Below are 26,487 nucleotides of genomic sequence, written 5' to 3'. Positions count from 1 at the left end.
GCTCCAGAGAAGGACCTGGGTCACTGGGTCCTGGTGCTGGGTGCCATGTCCTCCATCCCATGTTACTTGTCTCTTAGCCAAGCAGAGCACTTGATGAGCTGGGGCTGCACAGGATGGACAGGTCTGCCTTGGCCTTTCCAGGCCAGCTGCCCTCCTGTGTTGCCCCACTGAGGGCACTCTGCCATTGCGAAGCAGCACTGCTCAGGCAGAGTTCTGCTTCAGGAGGTGGTGGGGATCCTCCTTGCCTGCAGGAGCCCAGCAGATGATGTAAGATGTTTCCTGTTTATATTGCACTGTTTTCTTTCCCCACGAGTTTTCTGACAAGTTAATGCATGCTTATGTTCCCCGGGCTTGGAAGAAGACTTCAGCAGGAGGATGTGCAGGCAGGGTGCTTGGGGTTAATGTCACCTGTGACTTCCATTTCAGCAGAAGCAGAAATGGTTTCTAAAAACAGTTTCTAAACAGGGCTGGAGTCCAAGTGAAGGGTCCCTGCATGCCAACAGTTTTTCCAAGCAGTCTGTTGCCTGAATATGTTTTCACCAGGCCAGACTTAACCATAGGGGAAGGAGATGTGCATGGATTTTGTTATGTTCCTAAAGCAGCACTTTAGGAAACAGTTGAATTCAGGGAATAATAAAGCAGCAAAAAAAATCCACCAAAATCCTGTTTTCAGATTTTACTATTTAAAAATGATGCCTGTTTCTTTGCAGAAACCTGACTGCAAAAGCTGTGTCTTGCAAGGGCTTGAGCTGAGCAGGGGCTTGTGAAACAGCAGTTGCTGAAACGCGAAGAGCAGCCAATGCACTTTGCTCCCTTTGAACAGACAATAAACAGGCTTTTCTCTCCTGTACTTGGGATAATTGGAGGGTCTTGTCAGCACGCATCTCTTGCTTCCTGTGCCCTGCACAGAGTCTCTCTTCAGCAAAACATGGGTGCAAACAGTGACAACAAATGTCAGCTCTTTGTTATCTGGCTGCTCTGGGGCCAAGGTCTTACTCAATAAGATTAGACTTGGAAGAGCTGCAATGGAACGGTTTGCCCCCATCTGAGAAGCATTAGGCAGAAGTTCAGCTGTGCTTCTGGAGTCTTCTGTTGGGAGCTATCAGTCAGGCGTTAGTCTGGTGGGGTGATCTTATTTCTGTTACCTTTGTGTGTGCTGCTTTGTGTTCTCTCTTATTTGACAACAAACCTTCAGTGGCAGGGGCTCTTACCAGCTTCTGGTGCAGGGTGAGTGCCCAGCTGCTAGTAGAGCAGAGTCCTTTCCCTGGGCATGATGCTGCCTCGTGTTGAATCAGCTCAAAGGTGAAATCTTCTGCTTTTCTCTTCTTGCATGTGCCCATGTGTTGTGGTTTCAGGACACTGTGTGATTTGAGGTTCAGACGGATGGACAGACAGACCCATAGTCTGTTTCCTTGGCCCTCCGTGTGTGTGCCACTGATTCAACTGGGCATAGAGTTGCATTGGAAAGGGAAGTTTTCAGGGTGCATCCTCACACACAGCACTGCTGTTGAAGTCCACAAGTGACCAGGGCTTTCCCCAGCTGCTGGAAGCAGCCTTTTTGCCTGGAACCAGAATTCCTCTGCCTCTTCTGTGAATATAATACTGAGATTGGGCAGTTTCTGTGCTTTGTCTACATGGATCCTCCTCCCAGCTTGCCCCAATGTGCCCTTGCCTGTAGGGTGGTAATGAGAGCCTCGATATGCTGACTTTCCCAAACTATTGTTTGGAAACTGTAACCAAAGTTGCTCTTTCCTCATTAGAATAGCCTTTGTCAGAGCATCTTTAATCAATGGGCTCCCAAGAGACAGCGTTTTTAGAACTTCTTTTTATACCTCCTCTTGGAAGTTCTTTGCACTGCACCTTGTGAAGAAACTAATGAGATGCTGTGAGAGTTCGGGCTACCGTTAATTAGAAGAGGTCTGAGGAAGAAGTACTGCACATATATTAACTTTATCTTGGCTCACATGTCTCCTCTCCCCCTCTCTCTCTTCTTTCCAGGTTGCACAAACAGCAGATGGCTTGGATGCTGACCTCTGGAAAGATGGCTTATTTAAATCCAAGGTCACACGATACCTGTGCTTCACGAGATCGTTTTCAAAAGAAAATGTAAGTCCGTTTGCTGAGTGTCTGTATGATTTGCATCTGTGCCTGGCATGCTCTTACCCATAAGATAATTCATTTTATGGAGCCAATTATAATTCAGGCAGGCACTTCACTGAGTTTGGGTGAGTCAGGAGGCAAACTGCAGCGGCAGGATATTTGCATTTTGTCTGTTCTTCATGGAAAGAAATTGCTGGCAAAATCTGCAATAAAAGCTGCAGAAAAGGGAACACTTGCATTTCAGAAACCCCCTCACTTTAGTGTTTCCTGTTTTAGCACTGGGTGCTGCGTGCTCATGATGCTGATGGATTTCTAACTCTACCTAGAGAAGCAAATGCTGCAGGGAATGTTGGTGAAGGAAATAGTAGTTTCTGAATCCTGGGGCATCATAGATACTTTCTTGCAGGATTAGCTTCCCCTTCTTTGTTGTTTTTGGTGCTGATTCTTGCAAATTTGCCCATGTTGTACATACCGTGTTCTTGTGATCTTCTAGTGTGGCTATTAAGCATCTGTTAATTTCTGATTAGTGGTGGTCGTCTGCCCACATCTTCTGTAGAGGAGAGGTGACCATATGCAATGAGGTCCCGATGCCTTCTACAGTGGTTTTGGTTGAGGCTAGTGTGAAAACTTCCCCTTTTGTGGAGGAACTGTTTAATTCCACAATGAATGCACTCCATCTAGTGGGTAGTCCTGCTTTTTGTCGTGTTTTGGATATTCACAGTGACTCAGTTGTCAGGCTATGGAGATACCATTTTGTACCTGTGCTTTCAGTGACAACAGGAACAGAAAAGCGACTGCGACCTCAGAGGTTGATCATTGGTCCTGACAGAAAGGCTGGGGGCTGCCAATTTCCAGCATTTGACCTTTATTCCATCCGCTTCCCTGCCTGCCTCTACATTAAAATAAAGCTTCAGAGCTATGGGAAATATCGCTTCCTGGGGTAGATGGACAATAATTGTGCTTCTCATCCTGGAGTACCTGCACTAGCAGGAGTAACAGCCCCAGAATATGCAGGGAGGGCATTAAACAGAAAGGTTAACGGTGATTTGAGTATTCGGTTTGTCTGTGGCTACCTTAAATGTGAGGTTGTCAGAAATCATTATAGGTAGTAGCAACTGCTGGCTACCAGAGAGTGTAAATACCCTCAGTCGGTGCCTGTTGGGCTTTTGGCATGAATCCTCTGCTCGGCACGGTTTGGGAATACATTCCTCATATTGATGAGGAGTGAATTAAAGTGAGTGTATGGGGAAGACTGCCGGTCCCAGCTGCCCCTCAGATACCTGGCTTATAACGGAGACAGTTTGTAGTGTCTTTTTATCAGAACCATCGTTCTTAACAGCTTACAGTATTTGACAGATAAGGACATTGCTGGTATTTGAGTGTCATGGTGAGGAGGCCCCGAATGGTGCATCTTGCAAACGGGGAGGCTTTCTGCCCTTTTCTCCTGTGTTTGTGGCAGAGCACTGATGCTGACTCCCAGTGTTGCAGCAACTAACAAACTTAACAGGGGTCATCTCTCCTACCTGTCTGCTGTTGATGGAGGAATGATCAGCTGAAAGTTGCACATTGATGTAACACAGCCAGACAGTTTGGATAAATAAAACATGAAAGATGAATCGGCAGCGACCACTTCATCTACCATTTGTTGTGCCAGGACCATGGTAACTGATATACTCGGGCTTCACAGCATCCAGCATTGCTGGCTCTGAGATGCCCTGGCCAAAGTGGGATGGATGCATGCGGGTGGCCTTCCTCATGAGGAGTTGACCGTGAAACGCAGAACCTCCAAAAAATAAACTCAGACCTGATCTCCCCTTATTTCAGAGGCTGCAAATTTAAATATTTTTTAAAATAGCTCAGTGTAATAATCACAGGAGAGGTTTGCCTGAAATACTCTGCCAGATAAAAACTAAAGGAGACTCTTATCGACCAGTAACAGTAAAAAACACTGACATGGTTTGATGGCTTAGGATGAAATTTTAATTGTTCTGTATTGCATTTCTGTTTATAAAGGCTGTGCAGTAACTAAAGTGTGTTTTTTCTCCCATACGTGAATCCAGATTATTGGCAGGAGTGCTGGCTTTAATGAGAACTGCAAAGAAAATCTGGTCTCTAAACAATTGTGGAGGCTGTCATTCTGAATTGTGTTTTGAGCTCTTCAAGCCTTGATTAATAGGACGAGGCATCAGTTCAGAATTCATATGGACTCCAAATGAAGTTCCCTGTTCCAAATGGCCTGCTCTTCTGGAGTGTGCCTGTATTTGGAGCTAGAACCATGTCTGTTCAGTACTAATTAGCTAATGCATGTAATAACTTTGGCTGTGTCTGCTTGAACCATCTTCCTGTAATGCTTTCTGCTGTTACTGTCACAGAAATGTCATGTCGCTATTGTAGGTGTAGAGTGTGTGAGAACTAAGGTGACCTGCTTAGTGGGTGAGGTAGCAGAGGTAATACTTTGAACTGCTGTGTTTCCAAAGGGAAGAATTTGGTTGTGCTTCTGAGGATCCAGGAGTATGGCAGTGGATGAGGTGTAAGAATCTATAAATGCTGACAGTTGTCCAGTATCTCCTAGTCAATTGTCACACAGTTCCTGCAGAGGAGGCAGTTGCAAGTGTTGGATTGCAGCTTACCATTTTTAAAGGTGGTGGTCAGATGCAATGACAGTGTCTTGGGGTTCAGCAGGTGAGAAAACCTGGGTTTGAATTTGGTGACATTGTCATAGTTAACTGTTGTTTTTTCTCTCTCCAAAGAGTCATTTAGGCAATGTCTTGGTTGATATGAAGCTCATTGATATCAAGGACACTTTACCGGTGGGCTTCATTCCCATCCAGGAGACCTCTGATACACGTAAGTTGACATCTGTTTTTCAGTCCCATGTTTTGGGAGCAGCCTCTCCACCAGTGCCTGTGTGGGCAGCGGTGTCCCAGGCAGAGGGATGCTCTCAGCATTGCTGTGCTCTGGAGTTACATGTGCATGTTTGGGGCAGCTCTGGACTGCAGTGGAACAGCCTTCCATTTTCCTGTACTCTTCCAGGTTTCTTAACACTGCTTCCTGGCTGTTACCAGCATGCTTGCTAGAGCAGGAGGGAGTAATTCATGTTCTCATTTTGTGAGTGTGGGCTAGGCCTAGTGGGAGCAGAGCTGCTGTCCTGAGGCATGTTCACAAATGCATACCAAAGGGAAGGGCATGTGCTTGTGGTGCAGGATTCATGCATGGCAGCTTTGCATAACTGAAGGAAAACGTCCTTTGAGGTAGTGCTGAGGTAGTACTGAGAGAAGGCGCAAATGGAGCATCCAGGGAAAATACCATCCTCATTTCTACAAGACAGAAGTCACTTTGCTGCAGCGTTTAAGCCAGCAGCTCCCAAACAGTGTATTCGGATCCTTGTGGCAGCAGCAGCTGGGGCCACGTCTGGTCGCAGCACTCTGCTCTGGAGCAGCATCAGGTATTTTGGGCCTCCAGTGTGGAGGATGGGGATGAGCCCCATGGGAGCTGAGTGTGGAAGGGCTGCAGGACACCATGTGCTGATACAGCTACTGCTCAGGAGCAGTGTTGGTACCAGGCTCATCAGTAGTGAAATCCAGTGTAGTTACGAGTAGAAAGGAGTTCTTGCTTTGCAGGGTTTCATTCATCTGCGTCTGTAGCAGATGAGGATGGTTTTTCAGTCACTATCGACCTGGTTCTGATTTGAACCTATGACCTAGAAGTGAAAGGCTCTGCAGCCCATTTCCCATTCTCCTGGCTCATCCCTTTTCCCTGGAGAATTCCTGGGCACATGCAAGTTGGGGAAGAGTCACAGGTTTATCCTGCTCTCTCTTGGGAGTGTTAGACACTTACCATGAGCTGCTGTAACTTTTGTGAAAGTCCTGGTGAAAAGGTGGAAGGGGACTTCAGAATTAATTTAAATGCATTAGATGGCAACCCAGACCATCTTCAAAGCAGAGGCCCTGTCTGTATTAATGAAGCAGTGCATATCCCTGCTTCCATTAGCATGAATGAACACATTTCCATTGACTGTTTATAATATGTTTACGTAAAATTAACTCTAGTTAAGCATGTGTAATTAATGAATCCAGCTCCTAAACCAAGTTTGCTGCAGACTGCAGACTCTAGCCAAGTGTGAAAGAGACCAAAGACAAAAGCAGTCAGCTCTGTACTTCTGTGAAAGTCAAATGAGAGACACTGATTCTGTTCAGGGTTACATGTTTCTGTGCTCTTGCTCTAAGTGACAGTTGACTCGTAGTAAATACATTAAATACATTACTCCTTACTAGGTTCTGAGAAAATTTCCAGGTGTGGAAGTCTTAATCCCTGGGCTCCCAAAATCAGTTTTAGCACTTCAAATAAAAGCCCCAGTTTTTCAGAGCAGGAGAGACTAGACTTTAGGGATCCAGGTATTTAGCATCTCTAAAAAGCAGCATGGGAAGTGAAAAGCTGCATGCACAGATGCTGTATGGTGACACACCTCTCACTGGCTGTACATTTGTTGGTGCTGGTGTGACAGCAGATTTCAGAGGCTGGGATGGATTGCTTTCTCCAAGGTGTGGATTACAAGACAGGAGGAGCCTACAGAGACAGGGCTGCTTGCCATCTGTCGAAGTGAGAGCACATTTTTAAGCTGGAGGATATTTATTCATGTTAACCTGAAGGGTTTTTATTTTGCAGGCACTTGTTTGTAGTTGTTGGTTGGTTCCAGATTTTCATTCAGTGTGTGCACTTTAGATTTTCAGCTTATCCATAGGCTTCTGTTGTGTCTTTTAAGTGCCTGCATTCACAAATAGAAACCTCACCTTGCTCACGTTGAGACTCTCGAGGGTGAGATAAAGCAGTGGTTTCCAAGCACCACAGATCTGTCTGTGTGCCAGTGCCACCCATTGTCATGCGACTGACCCGTAGCTGGATGCGGATTGTATCTGTGTGCAGACAGCATGCATATACATGAATTCATTATACAGATAAGCCTTAACTCTGATGGCTTGAGTTTTTCTTGATGGATAACATGGAAACAAGTGAAATTGTTCTGTGATGCTTGGCAGGAAAGGGCCATGCAGCAGATTCATCCACCCTCTGAACACAGGTCAGTGCAGCACAGTTGCTCCGTAGGAGGTCCTAGCAATTACTGCTTTGTAAATCTGGTTTATCCCCATGAAAATTCCAGGGCAGAGTATCATTTCAGTGCTAGCTGACTGAGTCAGGAGAGGTCACTGACACATAGGATGTGTGAGACTTGGGCAGACAGCTTTTACTGAGGGCCACTCTATGTGGTGGTCTGTTTTCCTGCCTGCTGCTCCTCTTTGGTTGGCTGTTTGGAAGCACTTGGCAGAATAAACTGACCAGTTGTGTCAGCAACTTCCAGGTGTGTTCCTAGAGGCAGTGCTTGTGGGAGGAATATTTAGACACGACTATGCAGGCCAGTAAGGCAAACATTACTATGGAAAGAGAAAGTGAATGTGAGAAGTATGTGGAAGTGGAAAAATCACCTGCCGTTTCTGTTCTGCGGTGCCGTGGCATACGTGATGTCTTATCTTCTCTGCAGAGGGTAGTAGGGAGTATTGGTTTATCACAATGCCTAATAACAAATCTCACACAGTGTACAGACTGCTCCTGATAGAAGATTTCTCCAGCCACTGAATGGCACTACACTGTCTGGTTTGCTGACGTATGTCTGTTCTTTGCTCCAGTTCCTGCCATAATTATCTCCCTAATATCTGGAGAGACAATAAATAACATTTATACTCTAATCTTGCATAAAAAAATACCCCATGTCCTGGGTTGTTTTTGCAGAAGAAACAGCTTTCAGGAAGAAGAGGCTGTGCATTAAATTCATCCCTCGAGATTCTACAGAGGCAGCGATCTGTGATATCCGAATCCTGGGTAGATCTAAACAGGCCCCTCCTCAGTACACCTTCATAGGGTATGTATCCCTCACTCCAGGAGATGTCCTAAATTCAATTGTACCAAGGCTAAGCACCGTGTTTTCCTGTAATTACTAAGTACTAGTTTGTAAGAGCTGAAGCTTGTTATTAGAAGAGTTTACATAAGTACAAGTGTTACTTGATTTGATGTAGGCATTAACTAACACCTTCCCCCCTTTTTCCCCCCTATTAGGCTGGTTCTCACTAAACAAGGTGTTCGTGGAGCATGTCAGTGCTTCATACTTATGCATACTTGTGTGTGTCATTTGCTAGTGGCATTAATGTCTTCTGTGTTGCTTGCACAGGGAGTTGAACAACATGGGCATTTGGTACCGGATGGGCAGAGTTCCACGCAACCATGAGCCTGCGCAGCCTGAAACTCCTCCTTCACAAGCACCATCTTCAACACCCGCTCCTAACCTGCCAAGGTAAGTTTTCTGCTTTCCAGCCTCTTCTACTTGATGCTGCATGATGTATTGTTACTAACCTTGCCTGATGGAATCAAGGTTCCACATCAATATGAATGGTTACATGGTATGATCTGATAATGAGGGAATGTGTCATTGTTTCAAGTATTTGCCCGATGGAAGTTCCTTTGGCTGTCATTGTACAAAGACATACAAGTGAAGGAGTCAGAAGAAAGAAAAAGCCTGCAGAGCAAGGGAAATGGCCGACTGCACCTTTTCTTTGCTTTAAACTGTGTGGAACGTTACAGTTTCCAACAAGTATGTGTGAGTCATCCGTAGAGGGTAGCCCAGAGAGTAGCCAAGCTGATTTCCCTGCTTGACCGAAGGGAGGGAGAAGCATTCATACAGATTTTAATGTACAGGGAGACAATTCTGCTCATTCTTCAGAATCAGTGCACTCATAGTTTGAAGTACTGGCCCTGTTTTGTCTTTTCTTGGACCTGGCTACAGTGCTGCAGACTTGCAGCTGCCACTGAGCATGCAGAGCAGGCTGCTTATCTGACAGGAGCCATGCTTCTGGCCAGATGCTGGCATAGTGTCTGTCCAGGTTGTTTTCCCTGTGTTATAATGTATGTGTGTGTGTGTATAAATGTATGCACTTGTGTGTATACTTGCATATAACAGTAGCTGTGTATTGACAGCTTACTTGCTGAATTTCTCAGGGCAAAATAGAGTGTTGTTAAGCAACAAACCAACCCAGACAGAGGTTAAACTGAGTTCTTTATGCTCCTGGCTTTTGCTATGAAAGCACAGCATCTAGAGTGAGATGGGCTCTTCCTGATGAGGCTCACTCACTGAACTCTGGGGCTGGGTTATTGCCAGGGGGTAGCACATTCTCTATGGTCCCTTTGGGCCTTTGCTTAATTAAGTGAACACGTATTTTTGCACTAAGCATGGGGTATACTGCAGATACATTTACAGTATTACAATAACTGTTAAGAGCTAGAATTACAAAGGAGACTGCAGAGGGAAATTCCCAGGGGATTGGTTCCTATGTAAAAGTCACTGTATCATATAGGTGATACCTCTGTCCTTCAGAGTCTTGATTTACAGGTCATTTCAGAGAGTGATGCTTGAACTGCTCTGAACTGTTCTCAGAAAAGCTGTTGGGTGTCTTTGAAGGCAGGTGTGTACACTTGAGCCTTCACCCATGACCCAGACTTAAATCTGCTGTCTTGTGGTGGCTGTTCAAGCTCTCCAAAGTATTTGGGCATTTCTTTCACTGAGAGTTTTATTCAGTCGCTGCCATGCTGTGGCATGCTGCTAGCTGTCCTATACTGTCAGGTGTGCTGCAGGCAGGGATGCTGTCTTGCCTCTAAGAGATGAACAGCCAGCAGTCTTTTGGAGATTTCAGGCTGTCCCACTGGGAGCTGATAACGTTGTTTTGAAGCTCCACTGGACATAAAGCTACATGCTGGCACAGGGCATGCGACATCAGAGAAAAAGATGTCTTGCTTTTTAGAGCACAGATCTTCATTTTCTGTCTGCAAGAAATTCCTGCCTGGGCAGATTTCCACAATAAAGAGAAAAAATTATCATAGCAAGAGAATGTCAATGGAAGTGCTTAATCACTAAGTGTGGAAGGGTCACTTTATGGCTGAGCAGGGAAGGCTGTTGAGCAGTGTCAGAGCTATTGGGAACAGGGCCAAAATTAGAGCTCAGAGCATCGGCGACAGCCTGAAAAGAAGTGTTTACAAGGCTTATATATTTTATAACCTCTTGTTGTACAGTTTATGGTTTACAATGGCTGCAAGGAAATTGGATCAGTTTTGTTTTACTTGCCAAATAAAGCAAATGTCAAAATAGTCAATATAAAATGTATTCTAATTTGGCTGAGTTAAACCAGCCAGTATGCAGTGGAATAATTGAATGTTACATTAATGCCTCCTAGTAAAAACCACCTGTCTGTAGCCAGCTCCACTCTCATGCCCCATGCGTGATTTACAGGTAACTTTTACACCACCAGCCTGATCATTCAAAGCATCTTTCATGTCTGTTTTTTTTTCACTCTGATTATTTATTATCCAATATATTTTTTAAGAAATAGAAATGTATATAAAAATGTATCTTGCAAATATTTCATTATTATGGGGAACACATACGACTTGGAAGCCTTTCCTAATACTTTATCAGCAATGTGGTAAGTTACTCAACACTTAATGTTGGTGGAAGATTGTAGTCACAAGTAACCTCTTATTTTTACGTCACCATAGAGAGATGAGATTATACTAGTAGGCAGTTTGTTGTTTTAATCCATGTGGATATATCCTGACAGGAACAGCAGGGAGATATTCTGATGCTGCTGTGAGTGTTAAGAGGAAATCCATGAGCAGTGCTGAATAGGCTGGTCAAATATTTAAGCTGTTCAGTTGCTGTCTGGCATTATAAAATAATTTTAAATCAAGAGGGCATGCTTGGGTGCTTCAGAACAATTGCTAGCATGGGATATAAACTAAACCAGTAAAACACACCAGTGAGCTTCTGCACAGCAAAACCTTCCTAAATGGAAGGACTTTTTACTGTGGGAGATGTTTATTTCTGCTCCAGCTGTGTTTCCTCCTCTGATCCATGATGTAAGTTACTGATGGCGGTGGATGGCAGCACATCAGAGTTCTGTCATGTGTCATAGGTTTGACCTCCACAGCTTGCTGCACATCGGCAGTGCTGCTTCCACCGCTTGTGCTGCAGGGTTATGGCTCGCAGTCAGAACTGCACAAGGGGAGGCTTTGTCTGATATCCATGCTGGACTGCATATGTTATTTTTCAGCCATTTCTTCTCCTTGGTGTTTCCTACTGCAGGCATCTGGCTTAATGGTCTCTAATGGCAGCCCTTGCACATTCCAGTGAGGATGGCATGCTGTGCTGTGGAGCACAACTGTGCCATTGCGCAAGGCATCAAGCTGCTTTACTGTCTTTTCTCTCCAAATTCTGCGACAGCTTCTTGGCAGTAATGGCAGCCTGGAGAAATGCACTTCCAGTTTCCCATCCTAGAAGGCTGCTACGAAAGAACTGATTTTGTTGACTTGAGTCATCAGTGGGAGTTCACTGTAACTTTCCTCAGAATCTCTGCTCTGTGTTCAAGGCTTGCACTCACCGGTGCTACACAGTGACATCCCTTTGGGGAGCAGGAAGGTAATCCCCCCCACAAAAGAGGTGCTAGTGATGGGTAACTCACCTGACCTTTTGCTTTTGCTTCACACAGCCTGTGGATTGGCTGTCACCAGTGCACAGGCTGGGGACTTGGAGAAAAATGCATGTTACAAGCATATGAGCAATGTCTTGGGGCTCAGCCCTCCATGCCTCAAGCTCTCTTAGAGTAGGATTTGTGTGTGATGTTCTCTTCCTGAGTCCAGTTCCAGCCTTTGGGAGCAAGTCCCCACTTCTGTGTATGCACACAGAGCCAACCTTGAACTACTTTGCCTTGTGGCTGCCTGTGGGATGTCTCCATCACGGCCATGGTGCTCTATGAGCCCACGTAGCCTGTGTGGTTTTACATCCCTTCCCAAGGTGCTGCAGGAGTCTCCAGCACCGTTGCTCAAACAGCCCTCTCACAATTTGTCAGCTGCAAGCAAGATGTCAGTCAGTGCTGCTGAAGTGTGTTTTACAGTGACAGACATAATTGCACTTAACTTTTTGCGTGGATGTTATCAATCTGTGACGGATACTTTGGGAAATGGAGCACTCTGATTGCAGATAATGTGTCACAGGCGTTTAATCTTCCTCGCAGGGAGACTGGGATTCAGTCACAACTTTTACTTGTTGATGTCAGGTTTTGAAAATGTAGATTCGTGCTGACCCTGGGAATTGTTCAGTCATTTACTTTGCAGGGCTGTCATCTGAAAGGTTAATGGCTTACCAGGGAGAGGGAAGATCTTGCTGCAATCCGCCTGCATTCGTATCATGCACTAGCATGGCTGAGCGCTCAGTGTTCAGGTTCAAAAGGGCAGAACTCCTCCAGGTGCCTTCCTGGGATGCCTGTGGCATGTCTCTGTGGCTGTTCTAGTTGAGACCACAAGGGAGAGGGCAGGACCCTCCTGGGGCAGCTGTAGGTCTCAGTGGGGCTTACAGTGCCTGCTGCCACCCAGGAGGGTCACTCATGCTCTGGACTGACCATAAAGGTGCATGGGTGAGCAAAACAGTGTTGACCCTGAATGCTGCATCTCCAAGCAAGCCTGGTGACCAGGAGAGGTGGCAGAGCTGGTGGAATGGCTGGCCTGGCCAGGAGATTCCAGTAGCATTGGAGATGCTGTTCCCTGGTTGGGAACCCTGAGCGGCTCAGTTGGGTTTCTCACACTAGGTGCTCCTGGCACAGCCAGGCACAAGCCATCGTGGGCACTGACTGAGGTGCCCCTGAAGAAGAAGAGGCACCAGACCTGAGGACCCAGCGTACATCTTCTTGTGCTTGTAATTCCTCCCTGATCCACATGGCTAATAAGCTGCAGAAGTGCTGCAGCTCAAACCTCTTCATATGTGAGCCTGAGCAGGGCTGGCAGAATCCCTTTCTGTGCAATCAGTCTGTGCCACCAGGTGCTCAGGCCTTGAAATCCTGATCTGGCAGGAGCATTGCACCAGGGAAGTGCTGCTCTGGTTTTGATAAGCAGGTAACAATTGTCCTACTTAAACCCCTGAAATAAGAGCAGGATGTGTAAATTTTCTTCTTGTGCTCCCAATTACCTTTTAAATAGTTAAACTGCTCCCCCTTAGAAAAGGGAAATACTTTGCTCCTGTTTTCTGTTCCCGGTGGAGCTTAATGTTGAGGAATGTAAGAATTTCCTTTCTAGGCAGGGAAGTCTGATTTTTCAAATTGATTTATTAATGGTGTTTGAACTTGGTCATGTAAGCATGGAAAGTGATCAGTGTGTGGCTTTCTGCTGGAGGCTGATGATGTGCAATAGGTGGCAGCTAATAAAGCAGCACCAAGCCTGCGTGGTGGAGACCTGAACTTGGCCTGATGGTGAGCCAGCCTCATTCTGTGAGGCTGGGTTAATTGAAGGGAATTGAATGGGTTAATTGAAGGGAAGTAGCTTCCCTGTTATTTTAAGTAGCAACAATAGTATTTAAAAATAATAACCTTTATTTTTTTTCTTTAAGACATTTTAAATAACTTTTTAAGGAAAGTCTGTAGAGGAAAAGGCTCCAGGGTTTGAATGGTTTTCTGCTCTGGTGTGGAACAAAGCCAAGACTCGGGGAGCTGCTGTGGACTGGAGGCAGACACCACTGGTAGCCGGATGGGCAGGAGGCTGTAACAGAGTGATGGGGTTCTGCCTTAAAGTCCCTCATCAGAACCAAATGCTGCTGGATAGAGAGTATTTTGGGATGGATGTTTCTGGCTTGACTGGAAAGTGCTCTGCAAAATATTGCCAGTGGGATCTCTGATGTCTGATCCTTTCTACAGAATGCTTCCTTCTTGATGGAGTTGTATTTTCTAATCTCTTTCATTGAAAGAGCTCTAAAGTAAAACTACGTTCTGATTTACAACTAATAAAGCCTATTCTCTGGCTTGAATGCTCAAATCACTTCTATCCTGAAATACAGCACAGTATTCCTATCTTTAAATTACGAACCCTACAAGAGGCTAAGGATGGCACAAGGGCTGGGCTCACATCCCAGTAGCTATGGATAAAAAACCCAATGACATTGAAACAGTAACCTGAATTTAGGAGGAAGTGTTTCCATAGACTTTTTCCAGCAGGTATGGTAAGATGCAGAACGTAAGGATGAAATGTCAGTGATGCATATACGCTGTGCAAATCTGAGCATGAGGGTTGGTTTGAGCGGGTAAAGGTGCTGGCACACATTTATCCAGAGTCTGTTTCCCATAAGGAATTTGTTATGAAACTGCACTGACCATATGGCTTGCGTCCAACTCAGCTGGATGAAGACGTGCAAAAATTGGTCACATTCCAATATGTTTTAGTGGTAGAAAATGATGATTAGGAAAAAATGTTTAAACAATATGAGTGGTTTCCAGGCACAAGAATCCTTTGCAGCAGCCGAGAGAGACATTAACTGTAGTTAGAAGAAGTCTGATGGATTTAGCTGATTTTGAGGATGCGTTGAAAAATTTGGGGAGTGCTCTGAGCGAAGAGGCTTCGATCTCCTAGGAGTCATTTTTCTTTATAGAGCCCTGTTCCTGGTATAGTAATATTCCTGGAGGCATGTTTTCTTTAGGGTATAGAGTAGGGTCATTAAGTAGAAGCTGAAGGTATTCATTCAAAGAAGCTATACACTGAGTTGTTAAATAAGCCCTGCGGGAGAATTGAGCGTTTTTCCCCTAAAACTTCTGTGTTGTCTGCTATTTAATATGATCTCTGCCACTGTTGATTTGTAATCTGTGCTTTCACCCTGAAGTGCATGTGGTTGTGTTCAGATATTTCCTTCTTTAAATCAATCACTTTCACCATTTTCCAAAACACTTCTTGAGTTTATTGCTTTTAGTAAAGTGTTCGGACTGTCATTATTTATTACTGGCAAAGTGCTGACAACGTGCTCTTCCCAAATGAGTCTTTATGTGGAATATTTGTTTAACAGGTTCTGCAGGGGTGGTGCTGCTGCTCCCTGGTGCTGTGGGTCTGCTGGGATGCAGTCCCCCCCTGGCAAGGGGCTTGCCTTTGAGAGATGCTGCTGGTGGACCTGTGAGCCTGGGCTTTGTTGTGCTGATTAATTTGACAGAATTTAAAATCCTAACCGAGGAGGCTTACACCGTGTGTAATTTATCTTTTTGGAGTATTTCTGCTGTTTGGCAATTTTTCCCTACTGCTTCATTATCTGAAAACTCCTGACTCTGGAGAGTAGCTTGTGAAGGATGTGGAAAGCTGTGCGCTTCCCACTGCAGCCTCCAGAGACGCCGCACTGCTCATCTAAGACAACCACTTCATAAGCACCTCATGCTTACAGTATGAGGTCTTAGTTCTTTGATGCAGTCCTCTGCCTATAACAATTTAATGGGCTGCAGCTCAGACTTTCAAGCAGTGTAAATTAAACTACTTAGGTTTTTTCTATTGTTTGGCAGCTGTTCTATCCTGGTTACTTAAATCCTCTGATCTAAATTAATCCCTGTACAGAGGAAGCTGCAGGAGCTTCATTCTGCATTAAGCCTTACAGTTTGGGTTGCTGGTCTGCAGTAGATCATGCTCCCTTGTTAGCATTGCTGGGGCTTGTTCTGTTCGGCTGGTGATGGCTTTAGTTTTGACAGAATAGCACAGCAGCGTTTTCCCCTGTCTCTGGGGCACGGTTGTGCCAGGAGGGGATGCAGAGAGGCTGCTGTGGGCAGGCCTCTTCCCTTTCTGCAGCTGGGAAAATGAAACGGGTAAATCTAAAAGTGGAAAGAATCACTCGCTCCCTTTTTCATTCTGTTTGGGCTTTTATAAAAATCAGAATCTGGCAGCACCAGCTCTCATTGATTTTTAGGAAACAGGATATTTTAGTAGCTTGGAATGAGATGAAATGCTTGCAAAGCCCATATGTTGCTTGTTTTAGGGAAAGGGTCAGGGAGGTTTTAGAAAGTATTTAAATATTTGGTTTACACGATTAGAATAGATTGTCTGGAATGAAGTCCATTACCCGAGGTGATTCTTGCCTCACAGTTTTGTTTTTCATTGCAGTTCTTTGGGGTATGAGGTAGGTGTTCTGGCATCGCTGTGCCTGAGCACAGGAAAAGTTAAGGACTGAGTAAATACCATAGATGAGATTCTGGACACCGCTGGAGCTATAGATACCTGCTCTGGCATTGTCTGCAAGCTGCAGTTTGGAAAATGCATTCTGGTAAAGGGAGCAGTTGCTGAGAGGTCCTCTGATGTCTGTCAGTGGAACTCCAGCAGTGTGTTTCTTAGAAATGGGCTTTTTCCTCCCTCTGTAGGCAAAGCTTTCAAGTTGGATTACATTCCTTGGAGCTACAGCCTGATACTAACTTCTTGTAGGTGTATTTTCAGCTTTCCACAGCTTGGAATTTAATTGTTCTGTCCTCAGTGTTTCACAAGGCATGGTCTTTGCATAATCATGGAAGACACAATTCTTTTTATTTGAAGGTAATGCCTATGAGACTGCAGTTTTGGCAGCACTGTTCTTGAGTTCCTTTAAATTGCAATCATGGCAGTGGTAATCAAAGAACAGGACAATGCCAGTCCGCAGCATGCAGGATGGTTTCTAATACATTTGATAATGTGGGGCAGTTAAAAGTTTTTGCCTTATTTCTCTACCACGCTCATCGAGTCCCGTTGGAAAGCAAAACCTTAGTGTTGGTCTTTTGCTGTGCTTGGTTGATGTTTTTATATGAATTATGAAGCATCCTTTGATATCTGGCATTTCCCCTTACGATCCTCTGTTACTTTTTATGAGTACTTGCCCTCTAACTTCAAAAGCAGTTCATCACCTTCCTGCAGACAGTTATTAATAACTGGTTTGGAACTGTTGGGCATTCCTGGGCCTGTTTTATACGAGTTTCTCTCCAAAACCAGTCAGAAAGCGGCCATAATGTGCACAGACCTCAAACTGCCTTTGCTAACATGTGAAGGGTCTCTCTCATCACGTGCCTCTTCGGTTTCTGTCCTATGTAGACTTGTTTCATAGATTTAATGACTAAAAGAAAAGCTGAAGCTAAGAGAGTAATTAAATGTGCCCAGTCCTGAACTGTGCTGTTGCAGTTGTTTCATCCTAAATTGCCTGCAAATTACAGTATGCTGGGGAGAACTATTCCTTGTGTTTAACCCATGCTGGAACAGTGTGGGTTGGACTTCAGCGTTGGAAAGCCCTGATGGTGGCCTCATTAGGGCTGGACCATCCATCTTTCCCGCAGCACGAAATCCACTTCACTGCTTTCATTCGGTGAAGAGGAAGAAAAGTATGTTTTGTGACAGTTCAAAAGGAAAATAATTGGCATGGGGATAGTTAATGTGAGTTGCCATTCCTTAACATCAGAGATTCCACTAAAGTACTAATAATTACTGTTAATATCTTTCAGTGGAAACTTTCAGAGTGAACGAGCGCTGGTTGGAGCAGTATTTAACGGCATGCTGCTGGCATGATAAGAATGCAAATAAGCGTTATTAGCCTAATGATTTTGCTGTCACCATGGCTGTGCAGCAGTAGTGTTGTGAATATGTCATGCAGTACCCGTGAATTTGGAAAGTGTGTCAAAACACAACTTCAATTAGTTTGCTCTAATTATGGCTCTAGAGAGTTCATAACTGTATCACTCCTCATTAAAAGAGATTTTCTTATATGGATTAATACAGCACATAAAGGGATGTTTGAGCGATCTGAAGCAGAGCTGTGCAGAGGGAGGATGCCCACGGTGTGGTGGGAGGTGCAGGGGGTCTGACCCCATCCCATGAGCTCCTGGTGCAGAGCAGGGATGGGAAGCCTCCCAGGCAGGACCAGGCAGCTGTGTTGCAGTATCCTCAGCACATGAACCTGGTAGATGATTCTGGGTACGCTCTTCACTTAAAAACAAAACAACCCAACTGAAAAACCATAGGAACCCTGGTAGGAACCGCACTTGATGCTACACTGGAGATCTGGCCTGAAAACTTTGCTCTGATAAAGATAGAGGAGCAAAGGCAGTCAGAATCTGGAATCTCAGAATGAGCCCTTCAGGATGCCAAATGTCCATGTGCATTTGTAGTCCCAGTGTATTTGTAGTGTCTTAAATACTATCTTTTGGTATTGCCTGAGCATATCCTTGCTTTGCAGAGCAGGGAAGAGATTGTTGTGCTCACAGGTGAGTAGTTGGTGAAGGGTTAAAGTAGTAATTGTTTAAATCTTTTAGGCTTTCCTCCCAGTTCTGTGATAATTTGATGAAGAACTTCACCCTAATTAAATATTCAAATTAGGAATAAGTGTCAATATGGCTTCCCATTGCCTGGAATGATGATTAATTGTATTCAAAACTCTAGTGGCCGCTGTAATCCAACCCAAACCGTTGTTCTTGATTATTTGTGCAACACATTTACCATGTTTTTGTTTTAAAATTTAAACTAGTAATTGATTTGCCATATGCCGCAGAGCTGCACATACTTTCACGATATGTGTTTAGGAACTTGGGGACTTTGTAATTGGGATTTTCTTGCTTTTCAGTGGCAGCCTCTCTGGTTTTTTTGTCTTCTACAATGCAGAATGATTTGGCTTTCACAACACATAAGGAAAATGCATTATGCACTCAACTTAGTAGGTTTAAGTTATATTGATCCTGGCCAAAGTTTGCATTAATTTGAAATAAGTTAGACTTTGTTTCCTGGTTTTTCCCTACAATGTCATGCGTTTTAAAACAAAAAGAGGCGAGCTGATCTCCTTCCAGCAGTCGCTGCCCTCCGTCTTGTGGTCTTGCAGCTAAATGTTCTTGGAGAGACCTGGCTCTTCTCGGAGCAGCTCCATGGGAGCGATGAAATGCCCGTTTGTCTTACCTTGGAAATGGAAAGTGGCCATGGATGGGGGGCCCTTGTTTCCAAACACCCTCATAAGCCCATGTTCAGACCCTGGTGCTGGCAGGCCAGTGTTGGCAGCAGCTGAATGGGCAGTTCTGCTTGCAATAGGTTGCAGGAGTGAAAGCAGTGTTACTGCACCCACTCACAGTTACCTCTTAATAGCGATATGTCTGAAGTGGAGAGCAAACAGGATACCCTGTGGAATCAGGCAGCAATAAGTCATCTTCTGCTGCCGTATTCACCAGTGTGTGGTCAGCATCCCTCAGATGGCGAGTGATTCATTTTAATTACATATGTGGAACGTGTGCTCCACTTCAGCATATGGCACTTGTGAACCTGGTGCTCATGTGAGCTGCCAGGCATGCTGGTACTGACTGGGGACTTGGTTCACAAAGTCTTTTGGAAGCTAAGGGTTCAGAGCTGGGAAAGCTGCCGCATCATGGAGCTGATGGCTCCTCTGCAGTGCTTCCACATCACCCACCATGAACCCTGCGGAACGGTCCTGTGACTGGAGGGATGCTCATCACCTCCCTCGCAGCCTGTGCTGGCCCAGAGGGAAGAGGGGCAGCCTCACCTGCAGTGGGAGCTGGTGGAAACCTCTAAAATACTCTGCTCAGAAATGTGCCTTTCAAGTGGATCTGCTTTGTTTACTTCCCAAACAATTCCTGCTGTTTTGTTTGGGGTGAAGAAAGTCCCCTGGACAAGCAAGAGAAATTCAAAAGTCTTCCCATTAGCTGTATTGGTGCCTCGGAAAGTATTTTTGGATACTGCTATTAAAAACCAAATGAAAAGCGTGTAATGCCCACAGGCAGCGGTCCTCTGTTTTAAAGTGTGTTCATGACAAACCTGCCTCTGCTCGCAACGAGTCTCATATGGATTGTGTTTTAAACAGCAAACCGTTAGCCAAATTCAGAACTATTTTCACACCATCTTTTTTTGGTTAGAAGGAGCTTTGGGAAGCACAAGCAAATTGAAACTCGTATTTGCTTTCTCTTATTTTATCCGTGCTGTTCACCATCAGTTGCATCGAGGGCTAAAAATACGTGGTTCTTCACAAAATGTGTCCAGGTTGTTAAAGGCAGATAATTTCCAGATGATTTGCTCGATAGATAAAACCTGCTAGCTAAGAATGTGTATTTGATGGAGGATATGCAGGGCCCTGTTTCACAGATACGGTGTGTTGGAGAGGACACAAAGGCCACCTTGTTTTCCTGGCAGGGGAACGATGCTAAGGGCCTTGCTGTGTCCCGTAGCTCTCCTCATGTGAAATGGAATCTGCTGTTCCTTTAGGAAGAGGGAGCATCTTCATTACATATGGCAATGTGGTCCAGAAGATTAATGATAATGTTGTATAAAAATTCACTGGGATCAGCATTAGAAAAGTACATATTTGAATTAAACGGGAAAAGCCCGAATCTCTCATAAAAGCATAGAAATCTGTGGGCTATCAGCAACTGATGACTAGCAAAAAGTCTGCTCTCATGGCAGACTTCTCACAGCTCCATTGCTGGCTGGGCAGCCACACTGGCTGTACAGGGAGAGCAGTGTGATGGGAGAGGGAGAACTGCGTCCACTGCATTGAGCAGCCTCACTGGTGCTATACCAAGCCCCAGAGCTCCTGAGTGCCTGATGAGAGCAGGGCATTGCCTCTGCCCTCCCATCCCACATGGGGGGAAGGTCACCCACCTTATATTCTAGTCTCTGTCCAGGCTTGCTGGGTGTTGTATTTTCCCCTTAATAAGCCCTGAGCCACTGAAAATGGTTTCAGCTTCACTTCCATGAGCTCCATTTTTTTCCTATTTATAGGAAAGTTTAATGGAAGATGTAAAAATATCTCCCTGATGCAGGAATGCTGGGCAGAGCTCTGCTGCAGCCGGGGAGGTGATGAGTGAAGTTTGGCTTCCCTTTCCTCTGGGGCTGGTGTAGGGGAGCTCAGCTCATCACCCCCTGCCTTGGGGAGCATGGGAGCCTGCATCTAGCATTGGGTAGGTCTAGAGCAGGGTTTGGTCATCAAGAGAGTTTCAAAGATCCTATTTACAAATGTACTCAGAAGTTTTTGGCTCTTGATGTTAGTGCTTTCTGCCTTGAAGGAGACTCAGTTGAGTCCTGCAGGGTTTTCAGGCACTCTCTAGGCCTTCTGTTGAGACTTGTGTTTGCAGAGGAGAGGCCATGCAATCTGTCCATGGGTGCCAGCTCACAAGGATCTGCTGTGTCCTGTTGGAGAGTGGATGGCTGCCTCTGTAGTGCTTCGGTTAGTCAGCTGGGTCTGGTGTTTGGTGGGGCAAAGCAGGCTTGTGATGGGGTGTATTCAGTCTTGCTCACAGCTGGACTGATGAGGAGGTAAAGCAGCTCAACCACCACTTGGTTATAATGGCTGTATCGCCATCTCAGTCTCCCCCTGACATTTAGTGCCCACTCCAGGTTTTGGAAGCAGTGTTAAGGGTGATGTTTGTTGCTTAACCTGACTGGAATCACTGGGGAAGAGCGAGCTGGCAGCAGCAGCACTTTCTGCTCTGTGATAACATCCTGTCCATTTCCCATCTCTCTCCCTCAGGCATATCTCGCTGACGCTCCCTGCCAGCTTTCGAGGGAAAAGTCACAGCACTCGCCTGGACTTGGAGCACCAGCACTCGAATTTGTACGCCATATCAGGTAAGCTGCGCACGCGGTGCTTTCTCTGCTGCTCTGTGGAATCAGGAGTGGAACCCAGTAAAGCAGCCCTGCTTGTACAAACAGCTGGGTGTGTGGTACCCAGGAAACTTACACCCAGCTTTGTCAGTGCTGTTTAAGCATTGAGGGCAGAGGGATCGCAGAATGTGCTCAAACACACGTCACTGGCGCAGCAGACATTACTGACCACTGGGGAGATCACAGCCTTGGGTAGGGATGCTGCTGCCTATGGAGGTGCTCAGTGAGAGCTCTGATGGAAAGCAACACTGATACAAACTTTGCTCCTCATGTTGGTCATGGTCATCACAGGTGAGTCACAAGAGACCACGTCTCTGCCCATTTCACAGGAAGCTTTGTCCTTCCTAGCAAGGATGAGTTTCCTACACAGTCTGCTCTGCTACACTCAATATACTCATTAAAAACAGATGGGATCTTGTTCCCATTTCTATATTCTGAACACTGCACTGCATAGTTTTGTTTCCCTGGTATTAGGGCAAATTTGAACATAGATGTTCAGATTTGAATGGGTGTCTGTATTATTTTTAGGAAGCATGTGCTTGCAGATGCACACTTGGTCTCTAGCTGCAACTTTCTCTCTGTTCACCCTTCCAGGCTAGTACACAAGTGCTAGAGCTAGTGATAGTTTCCAGATGTCAATGTGGAAAATAACTGCCTGCTTTTATTTTTAACTAGTACTAGTCTGCAGGGAAAACGTGTGTTTAAATAGAGTGGTGAGGAACAAGCCCATTCCTTTACCCTTGCAGGTAACTTCTTACTGTGCTTCAGGACTATGCAGTGGGTTCAGTTCGGAGCTGAGGCCTCTAGAGCAGTCCTGCCTCTTGGTGCTGGCTTTCTTGAAGGAGGAGTAAGCTAAAAAGGGAGGTAACCCGATTCCCAAGGCCCAGGAAGGAATGCCTTTGGGAATGAGACAGGGATGCTTTACAGAGATTGTACCTCATGGAGTCTGTCACTGCTGGATGTGCCGAGAACTGTGTGGTCTGGAAGCTATTCATAACCCACAGCAAAAGGACTTATGGTTCTGTAAGCTGAAGACAAGTGGTTAGGTGCAGCTGTGGTGCAGCAGCACATTTCACCTGCCTCCTCTCCTGTGGGGCCAGCTCAGAGACTGGGTCTCAGCTGAGCAGCACTGGGGTGCAAGAGTTTTCCTTAGAATTTTTTTGGAGTAATATTACACCTGAACAAATAGTGTGCTAGGCAGGGTAGAATCACACTTAGCCAGTTTTCTCTTTGTTACGTCCTTTTGCAAGAGGAGGAAAATACTGGCTTTAAACCTGACTCTGTGAAAACATCATGAAAGTGCAGTCCCTTCATCTGGCTGAAGGAGATTTTCAGGACAGTTTGGAAACCCAGGAAAAGCAGCAGTGGATTCAGTGGGCTGTACAATAAATAGGCAGTGCTGGTGCATAATCAGGGAAGAGAAGATGGCAAAAATGTGCCATTCACAGGTTCTTGCTATTAATAGTGAGTGACACTTCTAACATGGGAACATGGCATTAATTCATGTACCATAATCAAAGGGTTATTTAAAAGGTAATCTCTGACTGAAACAGCAGCTTCGGGTTCCTAAATAGATGGAATATAACAATTGCATAATTCTTGTCAGTACTCGTTTTTCTTGTTACTCCTCTGCTCTAATAGATTTAGAAATGTAAGAGAAGGCATGTTCTTGTGTTCACATGAGACAGTCCTGCATGGAGGACAGAAAGCATCCAACAGCGAGGCACAGCTCTGCAGGAGTGTTACTGAGGGTGACCCTGCTCTAAGACTACCCATGGGCTGCCTCTGCTTGCAGTGCCGCCTGGGACAATGACCTGGTTTGCAAAGAACCTGAGTACTTAACCAGACAATTATAGGCACAGCACAACTCGGGCCTGCAAAACCAGGCAAGGCATTCGTCCTCCATGTTCATGGTCAGAGTATATAACTCTCTCTTTTTCCACCTCAGCTGCACGTTCTCCGCCAGACACATTACACAAGTTGTTGTGCATACATGAGCCATAATGGCTATTACAGCTGCAAACCGTTTCTGAAGAAAGGGCCTTGTCATATGAAACATCCTGTGCGTTGGCAGGGATCTTCGTGCATAACTCCTGACCGCTGCTGCCTTCTCAGCAGCTGTGATGAGGTGCTGTGACAATCCCCTTTGTGCGCTTCGACGCTGCGGAGGTAGATGAGCCTCCAGGCGCGCTGTGGAAACCATGCCGAAGTTTCCTGTTAGGTGGGGTGTAGTTTGCGGCCGGTCCGTTTTAGCTGTGCCGCAGTGCGAGCGCCTTGCTGCAGTGCCATGGCAACGGGAAATTGATGAACGCGCTTCCACCGGCGGCCCTAATTGCTCTGCCGGGATGCGGTTTGCCACGGTGGGGTCCCAGCTGCAGCGTGCTGCGGGGCCCATGGGGACGATGGGGACGTGTGGAAGGTGAGCAGGCAAGGTGACACAGGGCTGTGATGGGCACAGGACTTCCCTCTGGTCCTGCCTCTTGCTGGACAGGCCTGCGGGCTCCCTCTCTTGGCTCTTAGCAAAATGGAAGGCTTCCTGGAGCAGGGAAACAAAAGCTGTGATGAAGGGTCTCCTGTCTTCCAGTTTTGCAGTCTGATCTCTTGTGGTGAGGATGGGATGGGCTGTTTAGGGAGGGAGGGCTGGGAAGGAGCATAGGGACACCAAAGTTTTTCTCAGTAGTCAGTGAAAGCAACACTTTCCAGCTTGGGTTCAGCCTGTTTATGAAAGGTGAAATAGATACTGGCTGTTGAATCTGTATCTCAAAATGCATTTTAGCAGAAATTGCCATATCCCCACTGGGGCTGTCCTGTTACTCCTTGAGGCATGTAATGCACTTTTATCACCACGCTAGAGTTGAGAAAAAATGATCCTGAAAGTAGTAATTACAATTTTTAACCAGCCTTTTGTCATTTCTAGTCTTGGCAATGAGACATTGGGGTGACCAGAAAGGTAGGGAGACTCCTCTTGGTACAGTGAATTAATGAGTAGCTCTTTGACAGGGTGCATTTAGGAAAGCATTGCCCAGACCTTGCAGTGGGAGCCTGCCACGTGCTGTTGCAGCACTGCCAGCATCATCCTCCTGGCCTGGCAGACTCCCTGCTCCTACCCTGTGCCATGGATCCAAGACCAAAAGGCAGAATTACTTCTAAGCTGCTCTGCAGAAGGTCTCTGGGTGATGCGGGGAGCATGGTGCTGAGGAGCTGACAGGTTTAATATGCATGTTCGAACGGGCAGCTGCTGGAAGAAGAATGCCTTGCTCCAGACAGACCTGTCGACAGACACTGCTCAGTATTTCACAGCATAGTCTTTCTTCATGGCCTTCAGCTTAATTAAGATGTTGTTGTGACTGCATACTGCCTTCATTTCAGACTTAAGCATCTTCTGGCTGCATATTGCTTTGGCTTATCAGAGCCACAAGGACAGTGAGAGAGAGAGGGAGCCCTCTCAGGCAGCCACAGATAATAATGTACAGGGAAAAATCCTGAATGAAGTGAAAAATTATTTATAATAATGGTACTCAAATGGAAGGGAAATAAGTCACTCTAAGGGTATATAAATTTTTATGATAGTGTATAAACAGCCATAGCTTGCCTTGTCTCCCATCTATCCCTGCAGAGAATGAGGGCAACATCTAGCATAAAGAAAAATATAATAAGAAAACGAAGAAATGAATGGGAAGAGCTGGAGGATTGATCACTCGGTGTATTTGTATATCCTGATGTAAAAGGTGCTGCTGACAGGTGGCCAGGTTTCTTCCGTATAAAACCATGTGTGTGCTGTCAGGGCGGTGTGAGCAGCCTTGTTTCGATTGATGAATTGCCTGCTTTCTTGATTAAACCTTCCGTCACTTAAGAAACAAAAAGCCTGTGTTTGGATGGCAGAGTGGGACATGTCAAAAAAATCTGTCTGCTTTACCTTTGTGCAGATGTTGGGCACAGACTGTAACATGTATTATTAAAATGAATGTGGCATTTACTGTGCATTATTTCTTTCCTGGGAGAAGGGACCTGTAAATTATATGCTAATAATAAGCTTTAACCCTTTCAGAAACCAAGAGATTTAGGAGTGCAGGTATTCCTGCAGGCCTCACTAATTGGATGGGCTCTAACACCACTGTAGCTCTCTCTGAAGTTAATAAACAGTGTGTTTCAGACCAGTATGCTGATGCCTCTTGGGGATCCTGCCTCCCATAAGTTTTCTGCCATGGAAGTGCCACTGAAACGTAAACCTTTTGAATTACAAAATCTTCCATCAAAAGCCCCCTCCAGATTCTGATTACAGGGGAGATCTGTCTCCTGCCTGGGGCTGAGCAGGACCTCCTCAGCAGGAGGCACAGCCTACACCAGCACCAGCTCTAACCTTTGATTGCACTTCCAGATTCCCTTCAGGCTGCCAGTTTGAGACGTGCTCAACCTGCTCGTCTCAGGAAAAGAGTTAGGGATGGAAAAAAAGGCTTAAATCACCTTGCAGAGCACATAGCAGGATGTGGTGTTTAAAAATGAGGTACTGAGCGTCTCAGCTGTGGTTTCTGGGGACACTCAGGCTGGTCCAAGCTGTGGGCTTTGGTGGCTGAAGTCAGGTGGGCAAAGCCATGGCTTGCTCTAGTGTGTGACTCTGCACGATGCTGAGCAAGGTTGTCTTGTTTGGTTTTTTTTTTTCCCCCCTGAAATTTTACTGTAGCCATCTTCAGCATCATATTGCAGATAGACCTGTTTGGTTGTAGCATACAAATTTATGTCATTTAAATATAGGACAGTCAGTACTTGTACCTTCTCTTGACCTGTTGTCAGACTGTCAAGACAGAAATCGCATTGCATGGAGTCTGTCAGATAGTACTGCGCAACCCCATCAGGATGTGTGCACAAAGTAGTTAAAGCCTCTTTGTACCAATTTTC

The 26,487-nt window shown here is 45.6% G+C and overlaps 1 protein-coding gene across 11 annotated transcripts in view; it reads left to right on the top strand.

The window, feature by feature from the left end:
* Positions 1 to 26,487, top strand: part of MVB12B (multivesicular body subunit 12B) — a 62,389-nt gene that overhangs the window by 9,585 nt on the left and 26,317 nt on the right. For all 11 annotated transcript variants that reach the window (XM_057401647.1, XM_057401655.1, XM_057401656.1 and 8 more), the window contains 5 exons: positions 1,999 to 2,106; positions 4,851 to 4,947; positions 7,885 to 8,014; positions 8,321 to 8,443; positions 21,458 to 21,555. In XM_057401647.1, the coding sequence (XP_057257630.1) occupies positions 1,999 to 2,106; positions 4,851 to 4,947; positions 7,885 to 8,014; positions 8,321 to 8,443; positions 21,458 to 21,555 (556 nt within the window). The remainder of the gene's footprint in view (positions 1 to 1,998; positions 2,107 to 4,850; positions 4,948 to 7,884; positions 8,015 to 8,320; positions 8,444 to 21,457; positions 21,556 to 26,487) is intronic.

Source organism: Pezoporus wallicus, unplaced genomic scaffold (assembly GCF_028554395.1).
Source record: "Pezoporus wallicus isolate ANWC-B61680 ecotype Strahan unplaced genomic scaffold, APGP_CSIRO_Pwel_v1 contig_8013, whole genome shotgun sequence".
In the NCBI taxonomy this organism is placed as follows: domain Eukaryota; kingdom Metazoa; phylum Chordata; class Aves; order Psittaciformes; family Psittacidae; genus Pezoporus; species Pezoporus wallicus.
The sequence above is the reverse complement of the archived record's forward strand: the minus strand, read 5'-3'. Positions and strand labels throughout refer to the sequence as shown.